Source organism: Cololabis saira, chromosome 23, assembly GCF_033807715.1.
Source record: "Cololabis saira isolate AMF1-May2022 chromosome 23, fColSai1.1, whole genome shotgun sequence".
Classification (NCBI taxonomy): domain Eukaryota; kingdom Metazoa; phylum Chordata; class Actinopteri; order Beloniformes; family Belonidae; genus Cololabis; species Cololabis saira.
Genome location: NC_084609.1, coordinates 24,308,823 through 24,332,013, shown reverse-complemented (window position 1 = coordinate 24,332,013; position 23,191 = coordinate 24,308,823). Strand labels below are relative to the sequence as shown.

General features: G+C 42.1%; 4 protein-coding genes across 7 annotated transcripts in view; 3 read left to right on the top strand and 1 right to left on the bottom strand.

Moving 5' to 3' along the window:
* The first annotated feature begins 115 nt into the window (after nucleotides 1–115).
* Nucleotides 116–3,504, top strand: tprkb (Tp53rk binding protein). The gene is made up of 4 exons (XM_061714439.1): nucleotides 116–329; nucleotides 445–567; nucleotides 1,738–1,914; nucleotides 2,608–3,504. The coding sequence occupies exons 1-4, from the start codon at nucleotides 189–191 to the stop codon at nucleotides 2,692–2,694; spliced, it is 528 nt and encodes a 175-aa protein (XP_061570423.1). The 5' UTR covers nucleotides 116–188; the 3' UTR covers nucleotides 2,695–3,504.
* A 1,096-nt stretch (nucleotides 3,505–4,600) lies between these two features.
* Nucleotides 4,601–18,514, bottom strand: srr (serine racemase). Its single transcript, XM_061715294.1, has 7 exons — nucleotides 18,394–18,514; nucleotides 5,870–6,047; nucleotides 5,607–5,788; nucleotides 5,402–5,532; nucleotides 5,161–5,309; nucleotides 4,987–5,076; nucleotides 4,601–4,903 (listed from the first exon to the last, which is right to left on the bottom strand). Exons 1-7 carry the CDS (start codon nucleotides 18,442–18,444, stop codon nucleotides 4,662–4,664), a joined length of 1,023 nt encoding a protein of 340 aa, XP_061571278.1. The 5' UTR covers nucleotides 18,445–18,514; the 3' UTR covers nucleotides 4,601–4,661.
* Nucleotides 11,149–15,538, top strand: trmu (tRNA 5-methylaminomethyl-2-thiouridylate methyltransferase). Its single transcript, XM_061714300.1, has 11 exons — nucleotides 11,149–11,323; nucleotides 11,421–11,586; nucleotides 12,758–12,864; nucleotides 12,967–13,089; nucleotides 13,310–13,482; nucleotides 13,564–13,617; nucleotides 13,721–13,787; nucleotides 13,967–14,067; nucleotides 14,628–14,772; nucleotides 14,857–14,939; nucleotides 15,082–15,538. Exons 1-11 carry the CDS (start codon nucleotides 11,242–11,244, stop codon nucleotides 15,229–15,231), a joined length of 1,251 nt encoding a protein of 416 aa, XP_061570284.1. The 5' UTR covers nucleotides 11,149–11,241; the 3' UTR covers nucleotides 15,232–15,538.
* Nucleotides 18,399–23,191, top strand: part of celsr1a (cadherin EGF LAG seven-pass G-type receptor 1a) — a 122,393-nt gene continuing 117,600 nt past the window's right edge. For all 4 annotated transcript variants that reach the window (XM_061715292.1, XM_061715293.1, XM_061715290.1 and 1 more), the window contains exon 1: nucleotides 18,399–22,089. In XM_061715292.1, coding sequence (XP_061571276.1) covers nucleotides 18,564–22,089 — 3,526 coding nt within the window. In that variant the 5' untranslated portion in view covers nucleotides 18,399–18,563. The remainder of the gene's footprint in view (nucleotides 22,090–23,191) is intronic.

The following is a 23,191-nucleotide window of genomic DNA, read 5'->3' as shown; positions in this document are numbered from 1 at the left end:
GTTGTAATTATCCTCTCGTGCGCATTGTGTATTTTATGTAATAAAGTATCCAAATTCAGTTATTTTACGTTATATTTTCCACATCTGTCCAAGCGGTGCCACAGTGTTATGGTTCCCCCGTGTGCGGACCTGCACATGGGAATCGCTTTTTGACATATTTGTCCAACAACTTTGCTATTGCCTTCAAAATGCACTTTACACACGAGCTGGAGCTTTTCCCCAACAAGAGAGTGACCCAGTTGCTTTTCACAGAAGTCAGAAACGCGGCAGAGTTGAGACAGAGAGCGGTGGAGGGGAAGATAGACGGCGCTCTGATCAACCCCAGCATGGTGAGTTTCTGCCTCCTGCTCACATGTGTTTATCCCTGCACACTAAAACGAGGGTGTAATTCTCACATGTAACATTTATGGTACATGTAAAATAATACTTTGTTTTCATTTCTAGGTAGTAGATCCCTTTCAAGTGCTGGTGGCTGCAAATAAAGCCGTCCACTTACAGACAACTGGGAAGATGAAGACCAGAAGTTTAAACTCGGAGATAATCTACAACCTGTCACCTACTAATAATGTAAGTCATATTGACACATTTAGTCAGAATAAATCATTTCCCCAACTTGAGCGAATGCTAGTTTACCCTCTTTTTAATATACATCAGCTGATCCATGTGACTGTTATTATCAGGCAAATGCAATCTCAGAAAAAATTAAGCTTTTCCCACTTTGCCATTATTTTGTTAACAAAAATGAAGCACAAAAGATAAAAGTAATACAAAGCAATGTTCAGTACCCCCTCACTGCTTCTGTGGAGCCAAGTGCATCAAGAGGCGTCCAAACCTCTGCAAGTCGACATTTTGGCAGTTTTATGGTCTGCAACTTGCTGGTAAGCATTAACACAATATCAAGAGGGAAATACACAAGAAATTGTCTTAGAGGAGCTGTTGTTTGTTGCACATCCATCTGGAAATGGTTATAAAGCCATTTTTAAACCACCTGGGGTTCAATGTTTTAAGGACAAAACAATTATTCAATAGGAAACATTCAATGCAGTTTTCAGTTTTCTCAAGAGTGGATGTTCCAGCAGATGGATTTCAAGGGAAGGCTTGCAATGCTCAGAGAAAAAGATAATATTGTCAGACCCTCCAGATCTCACTGAGTATTTTGAAATAATAAATGAAATGAAAGCTCTGAGTGTCGACATGTACAGGATAATCAACATGTACAGTTTGTTGGTAAGTCTGAGATAAGTATGAGACCTCTGGATCCAGCATTGTGTTTGAAAGAAACAGCATTTTGGCAGGAACATCTCACACTCATAGTCAAGCACGCGGTGGACAGGTGAGGATCTGGGTTGTTTTTCAGCAACAGATCCTGGGCACGTTGCGGTCATTGAGTGAACCACGAACTCTTCTCTGTATGGGATTACTCTCAAAACAATCATGATGTTCTCTCACAGCTAAAATCAGAATTCCTGACACAATGAAACAAGGTTTGGGAATGTTCTAGTCAAAGTCAAGACCTCAACGCCATTGAAATGCCCCGGTGGTTTCTTAACAGAGCCGAGAAAAGGCGACTGTCAAATAGGCTGTACTAACTTTGCATCGGTCTGTGTATTCTGGACGTAAAAATCTTATTTTATATATTTACGTCTGTTGTTTTGTCACACACAAGCTAGTCACGTTCCTCACTTCAAGATGAATTCACACACCACATAAGCTTTCTTTATGCTTCAACTGATGCAGATCTCGGAGGCCTTTAAACGATTTGGGATCTCAGATGGGGACGATTCTGTGCTGGTGGTTGTGGTTCACAACAAAGATGAGCAGCAGTTTCTGTCAGACGTACCGACCATGGTGGACGGGCAGCAGGTCCCGGCGGGGGACGTCTCCTGCCTGTCGGACCTCGCCAAGATCAAAAAGGTTCCCCTGCTCTGTTTAACTCATTAAACATTATAGTGTCCAATACATTGAGGGTATTTATGTATTAACACACATTCATTGAACTGAAAACTTACAGCATGCACGCTCCATCATAATACATTAAAGGTAGGGTAAGGGATTTATGGATGATGGCAAAAATGAGAAAAATCATCAGCAAAACACAGAGAACCGAACTGGAACTGAAAAATGAACTTTTACTACATTAACATTTAACTTCTTCAGTTAACAGACGCGTCCAAATCACATGACGGATTTACAATGACGTAAGTAGTGTTGAATTGCCAATAATACCCAAGACTCTAGAGGGTTAGCAGCAGAGGAAATACAAAGCTACCGGCAGACAACTTACATTTTTCGTGCTCTGCGTTGATCTGCGTTTGAAGGATTTACACATCAGGATACAGCAAAGGTTATGAAACGGGGCTCCCTGACGCAGAGGCATAAACCAGCCTGAATAGTTGCATAAAATCCCTCACCCTAACTTTAAATACATGTACACCTGTGTTAACTAAACAAGACTTTCACAAGATATGTAGGTCCCAAATTATTGAATAAGTTTGATCATCTTTTGACAAACCACAGTTGTAACTCGTTGATCTGATTCTTTAAACTCTCAGTTTATAGACTCAGGAACATCTTTTTAAAACCTGTATTCCCTTTTCTCCTTTCCAGCTGTACAAGATCCCTCCTCAAGAGGAGAAGGTGGGGAGTCTTCTGGACGCAGTCGTGTGTAGGATGGCCACCAAGGACGTCCTGTAGCCCACCGGGACTTGATACCAGAACATGTCGGTTCCAGCTGGGAAGTTATTGTGTTTTTATTTGGAAATAGTTTTTTTTCTTCATCATTTTCCAGACGTCGATCTGGCTCTCAAAGGAGACCTAAATCTGTCATGTTTTCTGAACTCAGTTTACAAGTTTTTTTGCTTCGTTGGACATGTTTGTAATGTTGCTTCTCGGATCTGTTCTGCATCCCAGCCGTACCGAGCAGTAAAACGGTTCCATCGTCACAAGTTTCTGCTGCAACTTCTCACTTTTCTAACAACGTTGTGTTCGGTGGCAGCCGTTTATAACGTGGACTTGCATTAATAATGCGAGGGCTCCTGACAGCAGGGGGCCGTGATGCGAACACGGTCCCGGGCCCGGCTGGTCTGAATAATAGATCCAAAGCGCTTTCGGGCCAAACACAAGAGACGTCTCTGGTGGATAGAAAAAACAACGCCTTCCCACATCCACAAGGCTGACATGAAAGATTTGAGCTTCAAACGCAGTCACAGGAATTATTAATAAAGTGGTTGTTGGACTTTTTGACAGCAATTCTTTTATTCTCTTAAATGAACATGAATACGCTGGTTTTTAATCTAAAGTTTAATGAACTTTGAAAAAATTAAATGTCAGAAAATCATTTGACTCGTCATTTTAGTTAATTGTTTAATATTGGATACACTAGAAAATAGAAAGTAATTAAAATATTTTCCTTCACTTATCTTATGAGTAGTTTATCTGTATAAGTGTATAAAATCATGTGGACGTGTTCAGTAATCCGTCAGTCCAGAGACGGACAAGCTGCTTATGAACCGCGACAGTTTAGTCCCGTCTGAGGGACACGGATGAAGTTCACACTGCAGAATCCTCAATAAGCTAAAGAAGAAGCCACGAGTAGCAGCTAAAGGCTCGAAGACGTCCCCATCGCTCCGTTCATGAGTCCAATAAATGTAAATCAGTGAAGCAGGAGTTTGTAGGATGCCATGGAGAAAGATGATGCTCTCCAAAGAAAAACGCTGTTGCATGTCTGAAGTTTGCCAAAGTGCACCCTGGGAAACTGCAACGCTATTGGGAGAGAGTGTAACTGAAGTGTTTTGGAAGAATACTTGGCACTGTTCATGGTACAAAAAAGGGGAAACTTTACAGACATCATAGTAATGCCAACAGTGACGCATGGCGGAGGGAGCACCGTGGTCCGGGATTTCTTTATCAGCAGCCCTTATCATCAGGAGAAGTAATGCCTACATTCCCCAAAGTATCCTTCAGGATAATGTCCGGCGGTCTGTCCACCACCTAAAGCTTTGCAGAAGTTGGATGGCAGGGCGATGACCCTCAGCGGTGAGGTAAATACCCAAAGAACGGCTTCAGAAATATAAGATCCATATTTCGGAGTGATCCCGATCACTGAACAGACTTTAACCCTACGAAGGTGCGGTGCAACCTCAATACTCCATCACACCAGACATCCCACAAATGTTTTATTTATATGCACCAGATTAAGACAAGTCAACAACAAAGTCAATTAAAATATAATTAAAAGACTTTCCTTAGTTACAACTGCGCATCCTGATTAAGCACAAGGCGACTGTGGGAAGGAAAAACTCCCCTTTGACAGGAAGAAACCTCTGGCAGGACCAGACCCGGGATGGGGGACCAGTGGGGGCTGATGCAGTCGTGGAAAAAGAAAATAGTCATAAATCTTGTTCAGATCTGATCCAAAAGCACATCTTGAAGTGATTCCTGTCAAAGGAAATTCAACTAACTATTAACTCCAAGGTTCACGTCTTCCTTCAGTAATGTGAATGTTAAATGCTTATCCTCAATTAAATGAACATTTATAATCAGGTTATCAGCTTTAGAACATTATTATTGTGACTTAGATTAAGGTCAAATCACATTAATGTCGAGTACCCCTTCATTTAAAAGGATTCACACATTTTTTCTTGCCGCTGCATGTTGTTTTTTTAGTCTGGAAAATGGGCGAGCTCGTCTTTTCCGATGTTGCCTCCGCTGAGGATGCACACAACGTTCTTCCCCTCCAGGTTGGGTATCTTCTGGTTCACGACGGCAGCAAAGGCGGCAGAACCTGAAGGCTCCACCACGAGTCCAGCTCTGTAGAGCGTGGCCACCGCTGCCTTGATTTCCTCGTCGCTCACCAGGACGATCCCCTCCACAAAACGCCGGCACAGCTCGTAGGGCAGCTCGCCTGGTGTGCACGGAAAAGCAGCATCAAAAGTTATTCTGTGTTACAACCTGAAGCAAGAAAGAAAAATGTAAAAACAGACAAACCTGCAAAAGGAGGAGCAAGACCTGAGGCGATGCTCTTGGCGTCCATCCCCACTGCTTTCTTCTCAATGAAGCTTTTGTACATGGTGCATGCTGGGATCAGACACACACGGGCTCACAACAAATCCTGACGATTCCTCTATGTGAATCTTAAACCGCTTTCCGTCACTTTTTTACCTCCATCTGGTTCCACGCCGTAGATCTTGGTCTGGTCACAGCCTGACAGTTTGATGGCAGCAGCGACTCCGGCCAGCAGCCCGCCTCCACCGCAGCACACCACCACCACGTCGGGCTCCGGCACCGCCTCCAGCACCTCCAAGCCCAGGCTGCACGGGAAGCGTTGGTGGGGTGTTAAATGAAGTTTAAATCAACCGACTGCAAGACTGAATACAATACAATACAATTAAATGGTCAGTACCTTGCATGTCCGGCTATTAGATCTGCATCATCGAAGGAGTGCAGGAAGGTCATGTTTTCCTCCTGCACACAGCGGTTCACCACGTTCATCAGGCAGGACGTAGGAACTCGCTCCACCTCTACTCCAAAACTCTGAGAACAAGAGTCAAGAAGTCAGCTCAGACTTACATAAAGTAATAATTTATTCGTCACAGCTTGTTTCTGACCTTTATGAGGGCGGACCTGGACTCCGGGGCAGTTTCCGGCATCACCACCTTCCCCTTTGACCCATAGTGTTTTGAGGCGTAGGCGAAAGATTTCCCATAGTTCCCCGCAGACATGGTGACAAAGTGGCCTCCCCTTGGTCTCCTGGCGAACTGATTGGCCACTCCCCTGATCTTAAAAGAGCCTTGAAAATGAGAAATGATCAGCACACTGATGCAGAAAGGCGGGCCGCTGTCAGTACTAGATCACAGGGATTCCCACCGACCGGTTCGCTGCATGTTTTCCAGCTTGATGTGGATGTTGCAGCTGATGCTCAGGGGCAGGGCGGTCTGGCACCAGGAGATCATGGGGGTGTCCAGGACACCCAGGGGGCTGCTCCTCACCGTCTCCCTGGCTTCTTTCAAGAGATCCAGGGTGATGCCGTCTGCAGACACCTCAGCCATCTGAGGAAACGACACACAAACACAGACTTCTAACAGTCTTACACTTATCAATATGCTAACTGAGCCGATGAATTTAGGGTTTGAATTTGTGTGAAAGATTCAAGCTACAAAAACTTTAGATTAGACATCTTGATCAGTTCCAGGTTACGAAGCCAGTGTTTGCTTGCAGCATGTGATAAAAACCTCTAAATCGGTTTAAATCTATTTAAATGACAGAAATAAATATGGAACAGGTGCAGAGCAGGTGAGAATCATGAGTCTTTAGAGAGTTGGAGGTGTTAGGAAAGCAGAGAGATGAGAGAGTACGAACAGAGACCTGCTAGAAGACTACAGCATGATCATTGACAGATGGGCACTGAGTCCATTTTTTTCTTAATTTTTCACAAGTTGTAAATCTCAAGAGTCTGATGCAACACGATCTGAGAAGGATAAGTGATTGTTTAACATGACACCAGGATGTCTTACAGTTTTTTTGGTGTTGATAATTGAAGAGGTCATTTTGTTTTGGACAGACTGGCTAACAGATCGGTCTGAGAAGGGTTTAGCTGAATGTGGTACTGCTTTATCTTTATCAATGTTTAAACGTCAGTGAGATTCAAGCTGAAACTGTAAATTGATGGGAGTGAAGGTTACTGTTAGGTATTATCTGCTTAATAGTGATACGACAAGCCATATGATTGGATTAAAATACTTAAGAAGGTGGTGTATTTTTCACAGAGGAAGGGGTCCCAACATTGAGCCCTGAGACACCCTGGTAGTGAGGTGATGGGACATGGATGACTGTCCTTGCCTTTATAGTTTGAAAGAAGGCCCAGAGATACCACATTTGTGTCACACCTGAGATTCTCAGTTCAGATAATTAACACATCAGGATGCTTTGATTTGCCACATCAGTAACTGACGAGAGGTCTATAAAAGATGAAAACAGGGTCTTGTTTCTGTTTGGGCCTCTGTCAGAGACAGTAGAGCATTTTCGCTTCAAGCCAGACTGATGCACAGGAAGTTTTTGAAAAACACCTTTTTAATCACCTTTTATAGGAATCAACTGATATCCTTAAAAAAAAACATCTCTAAGAAATGGTGAACTGTTGTAAAAACTTTGTGCTGATTGATCCTGGATCTTTGTGAAATTTTGATGTAAGCAAACTATGTGTAATCCAGCCTGGGCTACATCTTGTAAAATCTTTTTATTTTATTTATTTGCCTTTATTATTGAAGTACATGTATTTATTGGTTTTGGGAAAAATAATATTAATACTAATAATGATGATTTAAAAAATTATCAGGAGTACCTTCCTGTTGTATATTACTGACATTCCAGAATCACAACTACAACAATGATCAGTATAATGGGAACATTATAGCAAAGGACAAACTATCTATAATTCACTTCAATAGTCGAAGTTTATATACAAACTTTAACAGCATCAGGGATTATCTGCACACATTTCAACAGCCATTTAACATAATTGCTATTTCTGAAACCTGGATTACCACTGAAAAGGGAACGAATTTTGAGATGGAGGGCTATGAATTTATATATAACAACAGACAGAGCAAAGGTGGGGGTGGTGTTGCAATATATGTGGATCTGAATTTGAATTTCAAGATGGTGGAGGCTCTGACACAGGTGGTGGACAGCCTTCTTGAATGTCTTACAATACAGATTTGTATAGAAAAAAAAAAGATATTATCATCAGTTGTATATATAGAGCTCCGGCATCTAGCATTGACAAGTTTGGGGAATGGATGCAAAACATGGTAACAAAAATGGGCAACAAAAATATCTTCATTTGCGGGGATTATAATATTGACATACTAAACCCCAACAATCAGAAAAGTATAGAAGATTTTTTAAATTCAATGCATAGTTTGAGTCTCTTTCCTACAATCACTAGACCCAGTAGAATAACGTCTCATAGTGCCACTCTGATAGATAACATATTTACCAATGTAATAGAAAACAAGACAATAAGTGGGTTATTAATTAATGATATCACTGACCACCTTCCAGTATTCACAGTATATGACAATAATTGTAGAATTGAATTAGGGGAGCATAAACAACATAGACGAATTAGGACAGATGAGTCAATAGCTAATCTAAAATATGAATTAATGGAACAGGACTGGGATGAAATATATAATGAAGCAGATGTAAATAATGCATACAATGAATTACTGACTACATTTACTTCATTATATGATAAGCACTGTCCCATTAGGGAATATAATAAAAAGACAGAACATAAGAACAGTCCATGGTTAACTAAAGGTTTAAGAAATGCCTGTAAAAAGAAAAACTTACTCTACAGGAACTTCATAAAGCAAAGAACAGAAGATGCAGAAGGTAAATATAAAAGATATAAGAATAAGTTAACTAATATTATAAGATTAAGCAAAAAAGAATATTATAAAAAGAAATTAGAGGATAACAAAAACAATATTAAGGGGATATGGAATATACTAAATAATATTATTAGAGATGGTGCTAAACAAAACAATTTACCTAAATACTTTGTTATAAATGATACTGAAAATTACAATATGGATGAGGTGGTAAACAGTTTTAATCAGTTTTTTGTAAATGTGGGTCCTGAGCTAGCAAAAAACATTCCAAATCCAGGGCCAGAGGGAGACTACATGAATGACCTAATAGAAAGGAATCCCCACTCAATGTTTTTGAAAGCAGTTGAGGAAAACGAAATTATCAACATAGTAAAAAAATGTAAAAATAAAACATCTACAGACTACAATGGCATTGATATGTCATTAATTAAACAGGTCATTGAGGGGGTATCGAAGCCACTAGCACACATCTGCAATTTGTCTTTTCTAACCGGTACATTTCCAAACCAGATGAAAATTTCTAAGGTCATTCCGCTGTACAAAACTGGGAGCAAACACAACTTTACAAACTACAGACCTGTCTCAATACTGCCACAACTCTCAAAAATATTGGAAAAGCTTTTTAACAATAGAATGGATGCATTTTTGGAAAAACACAAATTATTTTCAGAGAGCCAGTATGGGTTTAGGGTTAACAGATCAACATCACAGGCAATAATGGAATCAATCGAGGGAATCACAGATGCAATAGATGACAAAAAACATGCAATAGGAGTATTCATTGATCTCAAAAAAGCATTTGACACAATTAACCATAACATACTGTTCAATAAACTGGAAAAATATGGGATAAGGGGACTGGTATTAGACTGGGTAAAAAGTTATTTGAAAGGACGGCAACAGTTTGTAAGGTTGGGTAATCACTGCTCTGGATTTCTGGACATTGTTTGTGGTGTCCCACAGGGGTCAGTATTGGGCCCCAAATTGTTTATCCTGTATATTAATGACATTTGTAAAGTATCTAGGTGGTTAAAATTGGTCAATTTCGCAGATGACACCAATATTTTTTATTCGGGTGAAAACATTAAACAAGTGGAAACAGTTATAAACAAGGAAATGAAAAAACTAAAAATATGGTTTGACTGGAATAAATTATCATTAAATGTAAGTAAGACCAAGTTTATGTTATTTGGCAAATGCACAGTAAACACAAAGGTGCAAATAGAAATAGATGGGATTGAAATTGAAAGGGTGCACGAAAACAAATTTCTTGGGGTTACAGTAGATGACAGACTGAGTTGGAAACCACACATCAAACATGTACAGTCCAAAGTTTCAAAAAGCATTGCAGTCATACACAAAGCAAAACAACTACTGGATCACAATTCACTTCGCACACTTTACTGTTCACTGGTCTTGCCATATTTACATTACTGTGCTGAGATTTGGGGAAATAATTACAAAACTTCATTACAGTCACTCACCATCCTACAGAAAAGAGCAATAAGGACTATTCATAAGGTCAAATACTTGGAACACACAAATCCACTTTTTATACAATCAAAATTACTGAAATTCACTGACATCATATCTTACCAAACAGCAATCATCATGTATAAAGCAAAAAACAGACAATTACCAGAAAATATCCAAAATGTATTTAGGAATCGGGAGGGAGGGTATCAGTTAAGAGGGAAACATAACTTCAAAATCTTAAACATACGAACAACCTTGAAAGGTTTCTGTATATCTATTACCGGTGTCAAGCTATGGAACAACCTAAGGGAGGAACTCAAACAAAGTCCAAACATCCAACAGTTCAAGAAAATGTACAAAAATATGTTGTTTAAAGGGTACGAAGGATAAAGTTCATCCATGATTATTCTTTATTATCATTCATTTGATATGGCATAGCGATGAGAGGCAGAGAAGCCTGTGTGTGTGTGTATGTGTGGGTATATATATGTGTATATGTATATGTGTGCATGTATGTGTAGGTATGTTTAGGTATGTGTGTATGTGTATATATGGATACAGTATCTAGACTATGTATGTGTATATGTATGTGTGTATGTATATACAGTGTATATGTGTATGTATATATATATATATATAATATATATATATTTTTTTACTTTAGACAAAGGGGTGAGAGCTAATAAGCTATGCTTCTTCTCACTCCTTTTCGAATATGTCATTTATTTTCGGGTTTTCTATGCTTTATTATTTTGCTTCCTGGCATATTCGGAATAAACAGTACAAACAAAACAAAAAAAAAAACAAACAAGTGTGAATTTCCTATAATTATTAGTGTTTATCTGATTTAAAAAAATAATTAAACAAAGAATAAAGAAACAAATACTTCTCATTTGTTCAGTTATTTTGTTTTAGACTCATTGTATGACATTTCCACGTCTTTCTTTCTCTCAGCCCTGATACAGTTACAAAGACCAGTTAACAGTTAAATGCAAAGACAGGTGTTAGTGTCTTGTTGATCCTGGAGAATCACAGTCCAAGAACCCCAGACTTATCTGGAAAATCTAGAGACCTTTGAGTTAGTACACTGACTGAACACGACGGTCCTAAATTTCAGCAGAAAATCTGTCTGTTAATATTTCATACCGACCTGAAGATCTTTTTGGGCTTTACAACGTGTGCAAGCTCGGAAATAGTGATGTACATTTTCCACAGCTCTCTTGGAAACAACAGTTCCGGTGTGCTGTGTTTCTAGTCGGACGCTGTTTCCTCACGGACACGTGTTGGATGGAGAGCGGTTAGATGAAAATATTTATATGTTACGCAAGAAATAAATGTTCTCGCTGCTAGTGTTTCCCCGGTAAACAGGATGGGACTGATAAGACACGTTGTGTGCGCCATGTCGGGCGGGGTGGACAGCTCCGTGGCGGCGTTGTTACTGAAGAAACGAGGTGAGAAACAGGACAAAACATTGAGATGCAGGTTCTGTGTGTGTGTGAGTGTAAGTCAGGCCTGGGCTGGTTTATCATCTCTTCTCTGCTGGTGAAGGCTACGCGGTGACGGGGGTGTTCATGAAGAACTGGGACTCCCTGGACGAGCAGGGCGTGTGCAGCTCGGAGAAGGACTGCGAGGACGCATACCGGGTCTGCCAGGACCTCAACATCTCCTTCCACCAGGTGTCCTACGTGAAGGAGTACTGGCACGATGTGTTCAGGTAACTGGAGATAACACACACATGTACACACCCCACCCAAACACACACTTTCTCAGGTACAGCTACTTTACCTTCAGTTAAACATTTAATCAGGTATCAGCTCAGCCCATGAAGGCATGTGGACCAGAGGTCAGAGGTGTCAAAAGTATTCACATTCATTACTCAGGTAGAAGTATAGATACTAGAGTTTAAAAATACTCCTGTAGAAGTATCATCTCAAGTTTTTTATTCAAGTAAAAGTATAAAAGTACTGGTTTCAAAACTACTTAAAGTATAAAACTAAAAGTAATGTAAGGGAGAAAAAAGCCATTAAGGACAAAAGCCATTGAAAATGAATGAGAGCAGGAGATATGATGACTAGTTGCCTATAGGTATTGTAATGGTGCAAAAAGTCAAACTTCAGAGGCATGTTATCATTTATCCTAACCTTTATTGGAATGTACATCCAAGTTTAGTTGCAGGAATCTGAGGGAACGGATGTAAGAACAAAACTGGACAAGAACATCTGAAACAACCACAACCAAATTCAATATCCGGATTTAGCAATTTTTCGCCTCAGTTTGGTGCTTTTCCACTTGGGGTCTAATGGTGCAAAGTAGATACTTTTTCTGTATCTATTCTGCGGATGTTCTAATGGCGCTTTTCCACAAGTTTTCCACAACTCAGCCCGACTCGACTCAACTTGCCCTCGTTTCTTTTCCATACCCGGATCAGAAGTAGGTGGGGTTGAAGTGAAGCTGCTGTGACATACTCGATTGTGCGACACAAACAAAGAAGTAAAAGACGCCAAAGATGGAGAACATGGATGAGATGCACCATAATCACTTTAGATTTTTTTTCCTGCAGGATATTGACCAAAAATTATCACAAAACTTCCATGAATACCTTAAAAACAGTCTGTTGTGTAAAAAAAAAAAAAAGGCTACAGTGTGGTACTGTACTAACACGCTGTTATAGTAGTGATGTTACAGCATCACTACTGGTTGCCTTAGTAACATGTGCAACATTTCTATCCCCCCAGTGATCATGAGGCTGTACCCTGCAGGGAGTCTTCTGAATTTAAAGAGCAGTTGTGTTGTGTACCTTGTAATAACATGGCTAAAGTGGAGTGTATAAGAATAATAATCATTGCTATGATTGTAAATGTCCTGTTTATCTTCATCTTTTGCAGTAATCTGTTAAAGGAGTATGAGAAGGGCAGGACGCCAAACCCTGACATTCTATGCAACAAACACATCAAATTTAACCACTTCCACAAGTATGCCATCAACATTCTGGGTATGTAACGGAGACATGAGGAAAATGTAATTTCAAAATGTTGAATTGGACAGAAGATTTCAGAAAACAGGTTCAGCTAGAGTTGGGTTTTTCTTGTTTTAGGTGCTGATGCCATGGCAACCGGCCATTACGCCAGGACATCACAGGAGGACGAAGAGGTTTTCCAGCAGTCACACACGGCCCCACCCACCACTCTTTTCAGAGATCGATTTGAAATCAGGAATCGTAAGTGTTTGAGCTGTATCCCCTCACTCAGAGCTGCGTTGTGTACTCGCCGTTATCTGTTTTAACGGGCGTTCAGATCCAGCCGTTCAGATCGGGTGGTACTGGGATGTGCTGGGGTGGTATGGAGTTGTTATTTTGGTACCATTCCCAACTTTTGACAAGGCAAATGCAGAAAACAGTGTACGTTGCTGAACTCCACGTTCCCCCTTCCCTCCTCCAGCCGTCAGGCTGTTCCAGGGTGCCGACCTCGTCAAAGACCAGACCTTCTTCCTCAGCCAGATCTCGCAGGACGCCTTGCGACAAACCATGTTCCCACTCGCTGGACTCACCAAAGAGTTTGTGAAAAAGATTGCAGCCGAGGCAGGTTTCCACCATGTGCTCAAGAAGAAGGAGGTGTGTGAAAATGAGCTCAAAGGGAGTTATTACAGTTTTATTTACCATTTGTGACTAAACGGTGTGTTTTTGTTCCTTCAGAGCATGGGTATCTGCTTCATTGGTGAGAGGAACTTTGAAAACTTCATTTTAGAGGTAAGAAACAGAACTGTTTTTTTTTTTTTTTTTTTTGTCTTTGTAACTGGGGCTCCCATTTGTTTGAGGTGATAAATATCCAGTGTTGTGTCTGCATTTTTAGTATATGGAGCCTAAACCGGGGAACTTTGTTTCCATTGAGGACGGGACTGTGGTGGGGACACACAAAGGTATGTTCATAAATGTTTAGCTGGCCTAAACTATAACTTATATGCCAATAGGTTTGTTAAATATGAGGGTCGTAACACTGCTAATTTTTCTCTGTTTTTGAGATATAGCATCTTGTTTATTTTCACATTTGGCTTAATTGCACCTTCACGTGTCCCTGGTGGGTGTTTTTTCCCTCCAGGTTGGTTCACTATGACTCTGGGCCAGGGGGCAAGGATAGGAGGACAGAAAGACGCCTTGTTTGTGGTTGACAAAGACACCGTCACCGGAGACGTGTTTGTGGTGAGGAAATCCTTTAAGGAGCTTGATATCTAAAATGTAAAACAGGGAATACAACCCCAAAATGTAACAATGTAATCAAAGATGTGATGTTTTTCCTTATGAACCTAATTTAATTTGTTAATATAATGTATATAATAATTTTTTGTACTCTTACTTGCTCTGGATTCAAAGAGTCTTTACTTTACTCACAATCTCTTTGTTTATCTGGAGCAGACGTCATCCAGATCCCTTTTGCCCCCCCCCCTTTCAAAGATACTGCTTTTGTATCAAATCATTACAACCACCCGTCTGAAATAACATGATTAGTCTTTGCATCCCGTAACTGATATATTATGAAACAAAGAAATAGAATTCAAGGTGAATTAAAGGGTAATTCTAGTTTTTCAGTTTTTTGACTTGGGGTTCTTTTTAAAAGCCACACTCTCTTAAAAAGGCAGAATATTTTCTCTCCTTTAAAAATGCATGTCGTTATTCAGCATTCATAATTACTCAGAACACTTTTCAAAGGTATTTGTAGATGTTTAACATGGAAAACTTAACTAAAACCTCTCCCCCCTCAGGCTCCAACTACCAATCACCCAGCTCTTTTCCGTGACACGGTTCGGACCGACCGCTTCCACTGGGTAGCGGTGGACCCCCCTCCAGAGCTGGTCAGGACCCAGATGCTGGAGTGCCACTTCCGCTTCATCCACCAGATGCCCCTGAGTGAGTTATATGACACTGGGCTTCGATAGATGATGATAAACAGGAATCACAGCTTTTGTTTGTTTGTTTTTTTTTGCTCTGCAGTTCCCTGCACCGTAACTCTGAACATGGACGGCTCTGTGTGGATTTCACTTTCCCAGCCGGTCCGAGCTCTAACACCTGGACAGGTAACATCAAACACACCACTGTTAAGAAGCGTGCTGTAATTGTTTTGGAGCGTTCTTGACCATCGGCTTTGATCCTGAGAGATAAGGCCCTTCCTTTGTCTCACGGTGGAAGTTTAAGTCCTTCTGTTTGTCCTCGCTCCAGTTCGCGGTGCTCTACAAAGGTGACGAGTGTCTGGGCAGCGGGAAGATCATCCAGCTGGGTCCCAGTGAATACACGCTGCAGAAGGGCAGAGAGCAGTTTGTGGCACGTCTGCAGCACAAAGAGCAGCCGGGTCCTGACCCAGCCAGCTGAGATGAGCTAATCTGGCCCAGACTGGCTGCGTCATGGCGGTCCAGGAGGAACGACGATTCTGAGAAGGGCTCCGTGTTGACAGTATTTTGAAATTCTCCGTCTCAACTGTGTTTCCTCGGTATTTTGCCTCCAGATGAGGCAAGGATACGGTTTGCTGTTGGATGCACAGATAAAGCCTCTGTACCAAAGCCGGTACGGTTTACTCAGTAACAGTATCCCTCATATTGAGGGGAAAAATAAACAAAAAACACAAAACCTTCAACCATCTGACATCATAGATCTGCTCCAACCTTATTTTTATTTTTTTTTAAAGAAAAGACACCTTAAAATGAAAATATGCCAATGTGGACAGAGTCTCTTTCGGGCATGAATGCTTAAAGAAACAGCTGAGAAACTTATACTCTGTGAATTTATGAAGTGCAGTGTGTGTTTTTAAAAAGGAAAAAAAAAAAAAGCATGTGGTGTTTTTTTCCTGATAATGTACCAAACCAGCACTTCTTTAGCCTAAAGTCTATGCAGCTGTTTTGTAGTTTAGGACCTTTTTTGTATTCTCTAACTTATTGTAATAACAATATAGCTGTGACTTTAAAGGGAGGATATGTAGGGTGCGTTGGTGAATGAGTAACTCAACTGTGAATCACAGGAACTTTTCATAGTCTTCCATTAATCTTTATAATAGAATTTAAAGCTGTTTGCTGTAGTTTGGCCTGTAACGGCTGCTCAAGTGTCGACAAATATCCCGGCCTTCTTTTGCCTTTTTCTCAGACAATGACCTGCAACCTTGTACAGCTAATGAAAATGATTTGTTGTATCTTGTACGTTTTTCATTGATATTGGGGCCTAAAATGGGACGGTAAGAAAAATGACATCACCTGATGCTGCTACTAGAAAATATGTACGTGTTTTCTTTTATTTAATGTAATTACTAGTTAAGATGTTCAGAACAATAACGTGTAAAGGTACCTGGCATTTTTATGACCTGTTTTATAGCATTGTACATATTTGCATGTTACTTTTGAACATCAGAGCGATACGATTATAGGACACATTGAAAAACAATAACTAAATAAGTGCCTTTTTAAATATAAAGTTTAAAGTGGTGAAGCTGGCTCTTGTTGATTGTTTTTTGAAAACTGGACAGAAAATAAATAGAATTAAAAAATGTTAAGTTGCTTTTCCTTCCTCTTTGCACATCAATATTCCATGCAGTTATTTAATAATAATAAAGTGCGGTACCTGTCTTAGACCATACGAACCACGCGGGGGCGCTGTTGCACAACAAGATATCCCAAAACTTCAACCTGTTGATTTCTAGCAGCAGTTTCCTAAACGACACACTGAGCTGTAATTATTGATAATGAGATTCACATCTTAACCTTGTTTTACAATTTTGACTCAGTCATATGTTTTGTTTTCACAGAAAATGTTACTTTTTTTTTTTTTAGCAAACTTTCCCTGTGTGTCAAGTTTGAAACTTTCTAGGGAAAAAATCTAATCAAAATTGAATGTGTAGAAGATAACTAACTTTTAAGTAAGGTGATTTAAGATTAAAGTAAGAATTTGTCAACTATATAATTTGATACATTTTAAAATGTTATCAAAATCCTCAAGTTAAAAGGGTTTAAGGTCAAAACAGACAATGCGCTTTCTAACATTTTTTTAAAGTTTAAAGTGGTGAAGCTGGTTCTTGTTGATGAACTAAGTTGTTTTTTGAAAACTGGACAAAAAATAAATGGAATAAAAAATGTTAAGTTGCTTTTGCTTCCTCCTTTTTGCACATCAATATTCCATGCAGTTATTTATTATTAATAATAATAATTATTATTATAAAGTGCGGTACCTGTCTTATACATTACATTCCACGCGGGGGCGCTGTTTCACAACAAAATATCCCAAAACTTCAACCTGTTGATTTCTAGCAGCAGTTTCCTAAACGACACACTGAGCTTTAATTATTGATAATGAGATTCACAACTTAACCTTGTTTTACGAGTTTGACTCAGTCATATGTTTTGTTTTCACAGAACATGTTACTTTTTTAGCAAACTTTCCCTGTGTGACAAGTTTGAAACTTTCTAGGGGAAAAATCAAATCAAAATTGAATGTGTAGAAGATAACAAACTTTTAAGTAAGGTGGTTTAAGATTAAAGTAAGAATTTGTCGACTATATAATTTGAAACATTTTAAAATGTTATCAAAATCCTCAAGTTAAAAGGGTTTAAGGTGAAAACAGACAATGCGCTTTCTAACATTTGTTTAAAGTTTAAAGTGGTGAAGCTGGTTCTTGTTGATGAACTAAGTTGTTTTTAGAAAACTGGACAAAAAATAAATAGAATAAAAAATGTTAAGTTGCTTTTCGTTCCTCTTTTTGCACATCAATATTCCATGCAGTTATTTAATAATAATAATAATAATAACAATAAAGTGCGGTACCTGTCTTAGACATTACGAACCACGCGGGGGCGCTGTTTCACAACAAAATACCCCAAAACTTCAACCTGTTGATTTCTAGCAGCAGTTTCCCAAACGACACACTGAGCTTTAATTATTGATAATAAGATTCACAACTTAACCTTGTTTTACGAGTTTGACTCAGTCATATGTTTTGTTTTTTTTCTTCCCCAGAACATGATACATTTTTATCAAACTTTCCCAGTGTGTCAAGTTTGAAACTTTCTAGGAAAAACAATCAAATAAAATCAAAATTGAAGAATTCAGAAGATAACAGACTTTTAAGGTGGTTTAAGATTAAAGTAATTTGTCGACTATATACTTTGATACATTTTAAAGTGTTGTGAGACTCAATTCTGTAAAGTGTTTTTTGACTGAATTGTCGTGTGGGGGTCTAATATAAAAGAAACATGTATAAGGTGTTTGTGGCAGGTTGGCATCACCTTTACATTAAAGTTACATCTGGAATGAACGGTCAGCGTCGTGGTGGATTTGAAACAAAGCTCTCCGGGCGTTACTCACTCGCTCAGTGGAACTGTTTAAATCTGCATAAGAAACAAAAAAAACAGCCCCCTTCCCAGCCCAAAGCGTCCCAGAGGGAGAACACAACAGGTTTATGGAAATAAGCCCCGGAGGAGGAGAGGAGAGAAGGAGGAGGAGGAGAGGAGGAGGAGGAGAGACTCAGCCATTTTGTGCTCATTTCAAACTCACGCAGCCCCCTGCGCGCCGTGGAGACCGAACCGAGGGCGCTCCGGCTGCCATGGATACCCGGCCACTTTTCCCACGTTGAAAACTTCACAATGAGAGAGAAAAAGCAGCAGACTCCGTGCCGGGAGCGGGAGCGTCAGTGCTAACCCCGAGGAGTTTGATAGAAGCGGAGCATGGAGCCGCCGCGGCTGCGCTGGGTCTGGGTCGTGCTGCTGCTGCTGGCCGTGCCGCTGGCCGGGGGGCTGGACCTGCACCTCTGGGAGACCTCACAGCCCGGGACCCCCCTGGCAAACCTCTCCCTCGGCCCTGGCTGGACTTATAAGCTGGACAGGACTTTATCTCCTAAGTTTGTGCAGGAGCTGCTCCAGGTGGAGCCGCGCTCCGGCGCGCTGCGCCTGTCCCGCGCGGCGCGCTGCGCGCACTGGCCGCGCAACCCGGCGATGGTTTACTTCAGAGCCTTCTCCTCCACACCCGGAGACCTTATTCTCACACGTTTTAATGTTTTTGTGCACGGCCAGGACTGTTTTATCAAATACAGGAGAAAGAGCGCGCCAGGTAAGCCAGACGTGGAGATTAAGCAGCGTTTACACCTGAAGGCGACTTCCTGCTTACCCGCAGGTAAGTTGTTGTTGAATGTCACAGAACTTCTGCCAGCCTTCACGCGGGACGTCGCCCTTTTGGACGCGGAGTGCGTTGGGAAAGACTTTGTTGCAGTGTTCACGCGTGGGGATTTGTTCCTGGTGAGTGAGTTGTGTTTTAAGCGCAGGAGAAAGCCGGAGGTGGAGCTGCAGTGCGCCCTGCACAGCTCTCCCGGGGACAGGCTCTCTGTGAGGCTGAGCTTAACCCTCCTGCACTCATCCCTGTCAGAAAACACCCAGTGGAGGGCTGGGAAATCAACCCACAGGGGGAAGAGACAGGTCAACTCATCCCCACAGTTTCAGCTACCCAACTACCAGGTGTCTGTGCCTGAAAATGAGCCTTCGGGCACCCGGGTCATCACCCTGAAAGCCACTGACCCGGATGATGGAGAAGCCGGGAGGCTGGAGTACAGCATGGAGGCTATCTTTGACAGGAGGTCTGATGACTTTTTTGAAATCGACCCACAGATGGGGAGCATATCGACCATCCAGGTGCTTGACAGGGAAGTAAAAGACACCCATGTTTTCAAAGTTACCGTGACTGACAACGGCACCCCGAAAAGACAGGCCAATTCTTACCTCACTGTCACCGTGAGTGATACTAATGACCACATCCCTGTTTTTGAGCAAAATGATTATCGCGTGAGCATCAGAGAGAATGTGGAAGTTGGTTTTGAGGTGATGACGATCCGCGCCACCGACGGCGATGCCCCCTCCAACGCCAACATGATTTATAAGATTGTGAATGAGGACGACCTCGACTCTGTTTTTGAAATTGACCCCCGGAACGGTCTGGTGAGGATCGGGGAGCGGCCCGACAGGGAGACCCGGTCCCAGTATAAGTTGATTGTTGAGGCCAACGATCAGGGCAAAGATCCAGGTCCGCTCAGCGCCAGCACCACCGTTCACATCTCTGTGGAGGATGAAAACGACAACTACCCGCAGTTCAGTGAGAAGCGGTACGTCCTTCAGGTCCCGGAGAACGTGGCGGTCAACACTAAAATCATCCAGGTGGAAGCAACGGACAAAGATGAGGGCAACAACGCCAAAGTTCACTACAGCATCATCAGTGGTAATGTTAAAGGGCAGTTCTACATTCACTCTCCCACCGGCGTGATTGACGTCATTAATCCATTGGACTATGAGATGATTCGGGAGTATAACCTGCGGATTAAAGCTCAGGACGGTGGCCGGCCTCCACTGATAAACGGGACAGGGATGGTGGTGGTGCAAGTGGTTGATGTCAATGATAACGCCCCCATGTTTGTCAGCACACCTTTCCAAGCTTCTGTGCTGGAAAATGTGCCCCTCGGTTACTCTGTTATTCACATTCAAGCAATCGATAATGATTCAGGGGAAAATGCCCGTCTGGAATACCGGCTCACCGACACCATGCCTGGGTTTCCCTTCACCATCAACAACAGCACGGGCTGGATTACGGTTAACGAAGAACTGGACAGAGAGACCACTGAGTTCTACACCTTTGGTGTGGAGGCGAGAGATCATGGCATACCTGTGATGTCCTCGTCAGCCAGCGTCAGCATCACCGTTCTGGATGTGAATGACAACGTGCCCACATTTACGGAAAAGACCTACTCCCTGAAGATCAACGAAGACGCAGTGGTGGGGACCAGCGTGCTGACGCTGACGGCCGTGGACAGGGACGTCAACAGCGTGGTGACTTATCAGATCTCCAGTGGGAACACCAGGAACCGCTTCGCCATCACCAGCCAGAGCGGCGGGGGCCTCGTTACTCTGGCTCTTCCCTTGGACTACAAGCAGGAACGTCAGTATGTCCTGACCATCACCGCCAGCGATGGAACACGCTACGACACAGCTCAGGTGTTCATCAACGTGACGGACGCCAACACGCACCGACCCGTCTTCCAAAGTGCCAACTACCAGGTGATGCTCAGCGAGGAGAAACCGGTGGGATCCACTGTGGTGGTGATCAGCGCCACGGATGAGGATACGGGGGAGAATGCCAGGATCACATACGTAATGGAGGACAACGTTCCTCAGTTTAAAATCGACCAAGACACGGGTGCCATCACAACACAAATGGAGATTGACTACGAAGACCAGGCGTCCTACACATTAGCCATCATCGCCAGAGACAACGGCATCCCTCAGAAATCCGATACCACTTATGTGGAGATTATCATCCTTGATGCTAACGATAACACTCCCCAGTTCATCAGAGACCGGTACCAGGGGACTGTATTTGAGGACGCACCTGTTTATACCAGTGTGCTTCAGATCTCTGCTTCAGACAGAGACTCTGGCTCCAACGGCAGGGTGAGCTACACATTTCAAGGTGGGGACGACGGAGACGGGGATTTCTTGATAGAGCCTTACTCTGGTATCATTAGAACGGCACGTAAACTGGACCGCGAGAACGTTCCCGTTTACAATCTGAAGGTCTACGCTGTGGATAGAGGGGTTCCTCCCCTGAAAGCAGCTGTTTCCGTTCACGTTGTAGTCCAAGACATAAATGACAACGCCCCAGTATTTGAGAAGGATGAGCTTTTTATTGATGTAAAGGAGAACAGCGCAGTGGGGTCCGTCGTGGCCCAGATCACTGCCACCGACCCGGACGAGGGCACCAATGCTCAGATCATGTACCAGATCGTAGAAGGGAATATTCCAGAGGTTTTCCAGCTGGACATTTTTAACGGCGACCTAACGGCACTCACGGATCTGGATTATGAGGTTAAGACCGAGTACGTCATAGTGGTCCAGGCCACTTCGGCACCGCTAGTGAGCAGGGCCACCGTCCACATCCGGCTAGTAGACATGAATGACAACATACCAGTGCTGCAGAACTTTGAGATCATTTTTAACAACTATGTTACCAACAAGTCAAACAGTTTCCCATCAGGAATAATAGGAAAGGTACCAGCTCACGATCCGGATGTGTCGGATAAGCTACGGTACAAGTTTGAATCAGGGAATGAGCTGAGCCTGCTGCTGCTGAATGAAGACACTGGAGATCTGAGGCTGAGCAGGGACCTGGACAACGACAGGCCCCTGGAAGCACCCATGACTATTTCTGTCACAGGTAAGCAGTTATCTCATTTCTCAAAAATCTTTCCCTCTGAAAAAAACCCCCTGCTTTTATGTGCGCCTCAGGTATCCCTACTTTCAAGCAAGCATGTGAAGGTGGAAACTTGAGTCCCCACATGTGATGTATCGTTACACTGCACCGTCAGTATCAAATTTTCTGTTGAATAGAGGCAGAGGTTGGTTTCAGCTGTGTTGACTGTTTGGCCAGTGAAGTGTTTGCTGCAGGCTCTGCACAGGATCCGGTTGTGCTGCTTTTGGGTGATAAATGTATTGTGAGCAAGTGGTTGGTTCGGGTAATAAAAAGGTGCTATTAGCAGGGCACCCTGCATAACCAGGCTGCTTTGTTGTTGCACTTATGTGGTTTTCTGTCTAGAGAAAACGCACAGCTACACATACAGGTGGTGCTAATTATTTCCTGTCCTCAGTTTGTGGCCTCCTGTGGGAGCACTGCAGGGGGGTGGACGAGCATCTTGCCGCATGATGATTGTTGTAACGTTTGCACACAAAAGAATTTGCTCTGTATCCACTTTTCACACTTGTTGCTCTCTTGATTTTGAGTTAGAGATGCTTTTGGAGAGGTTTATGCTGTGGGGTCATTTGTGCTGCAAGGTCACGTAGAAAGAATTTGTTTTGAGTCTCTTTTTTCTCTTCTTTTTTTTTCCCAAGACAGAAGCAGAGATTGTTCTTTAAAGTTAAAGTTTAGTCGGATGCAAACACTTGAGAATTCTCACTTCAAACTGGCAGGATGATGGCAGCAAAACAAGCCAGCACACACGCTCACTTCTGCAAGAAAAGCCCTCTCTGACATGCATATGGCAGAAATCTAGTATCCTGATGGAGAAACTTTACTACCTCACCGTCTTTATTTCTTATTTTTTCAATCTTCCCATTGCAGTTTAGTTAAATCTCACAAAGCCCATTAAGCCCTAAAATTGGCAAACAGCATGAACGCAGCCTGACCTGTTCACCTGGGATCTACGTTGTGCTCGTAGTTGTTTTAAGGTTGTGGGTTGCCTTTTGTCAGAAATTGAACAATTTGCATTATTTTGTCTTATTATTGTTTTTGACAAAAACACTGATCTGTTGATCTGAAACTG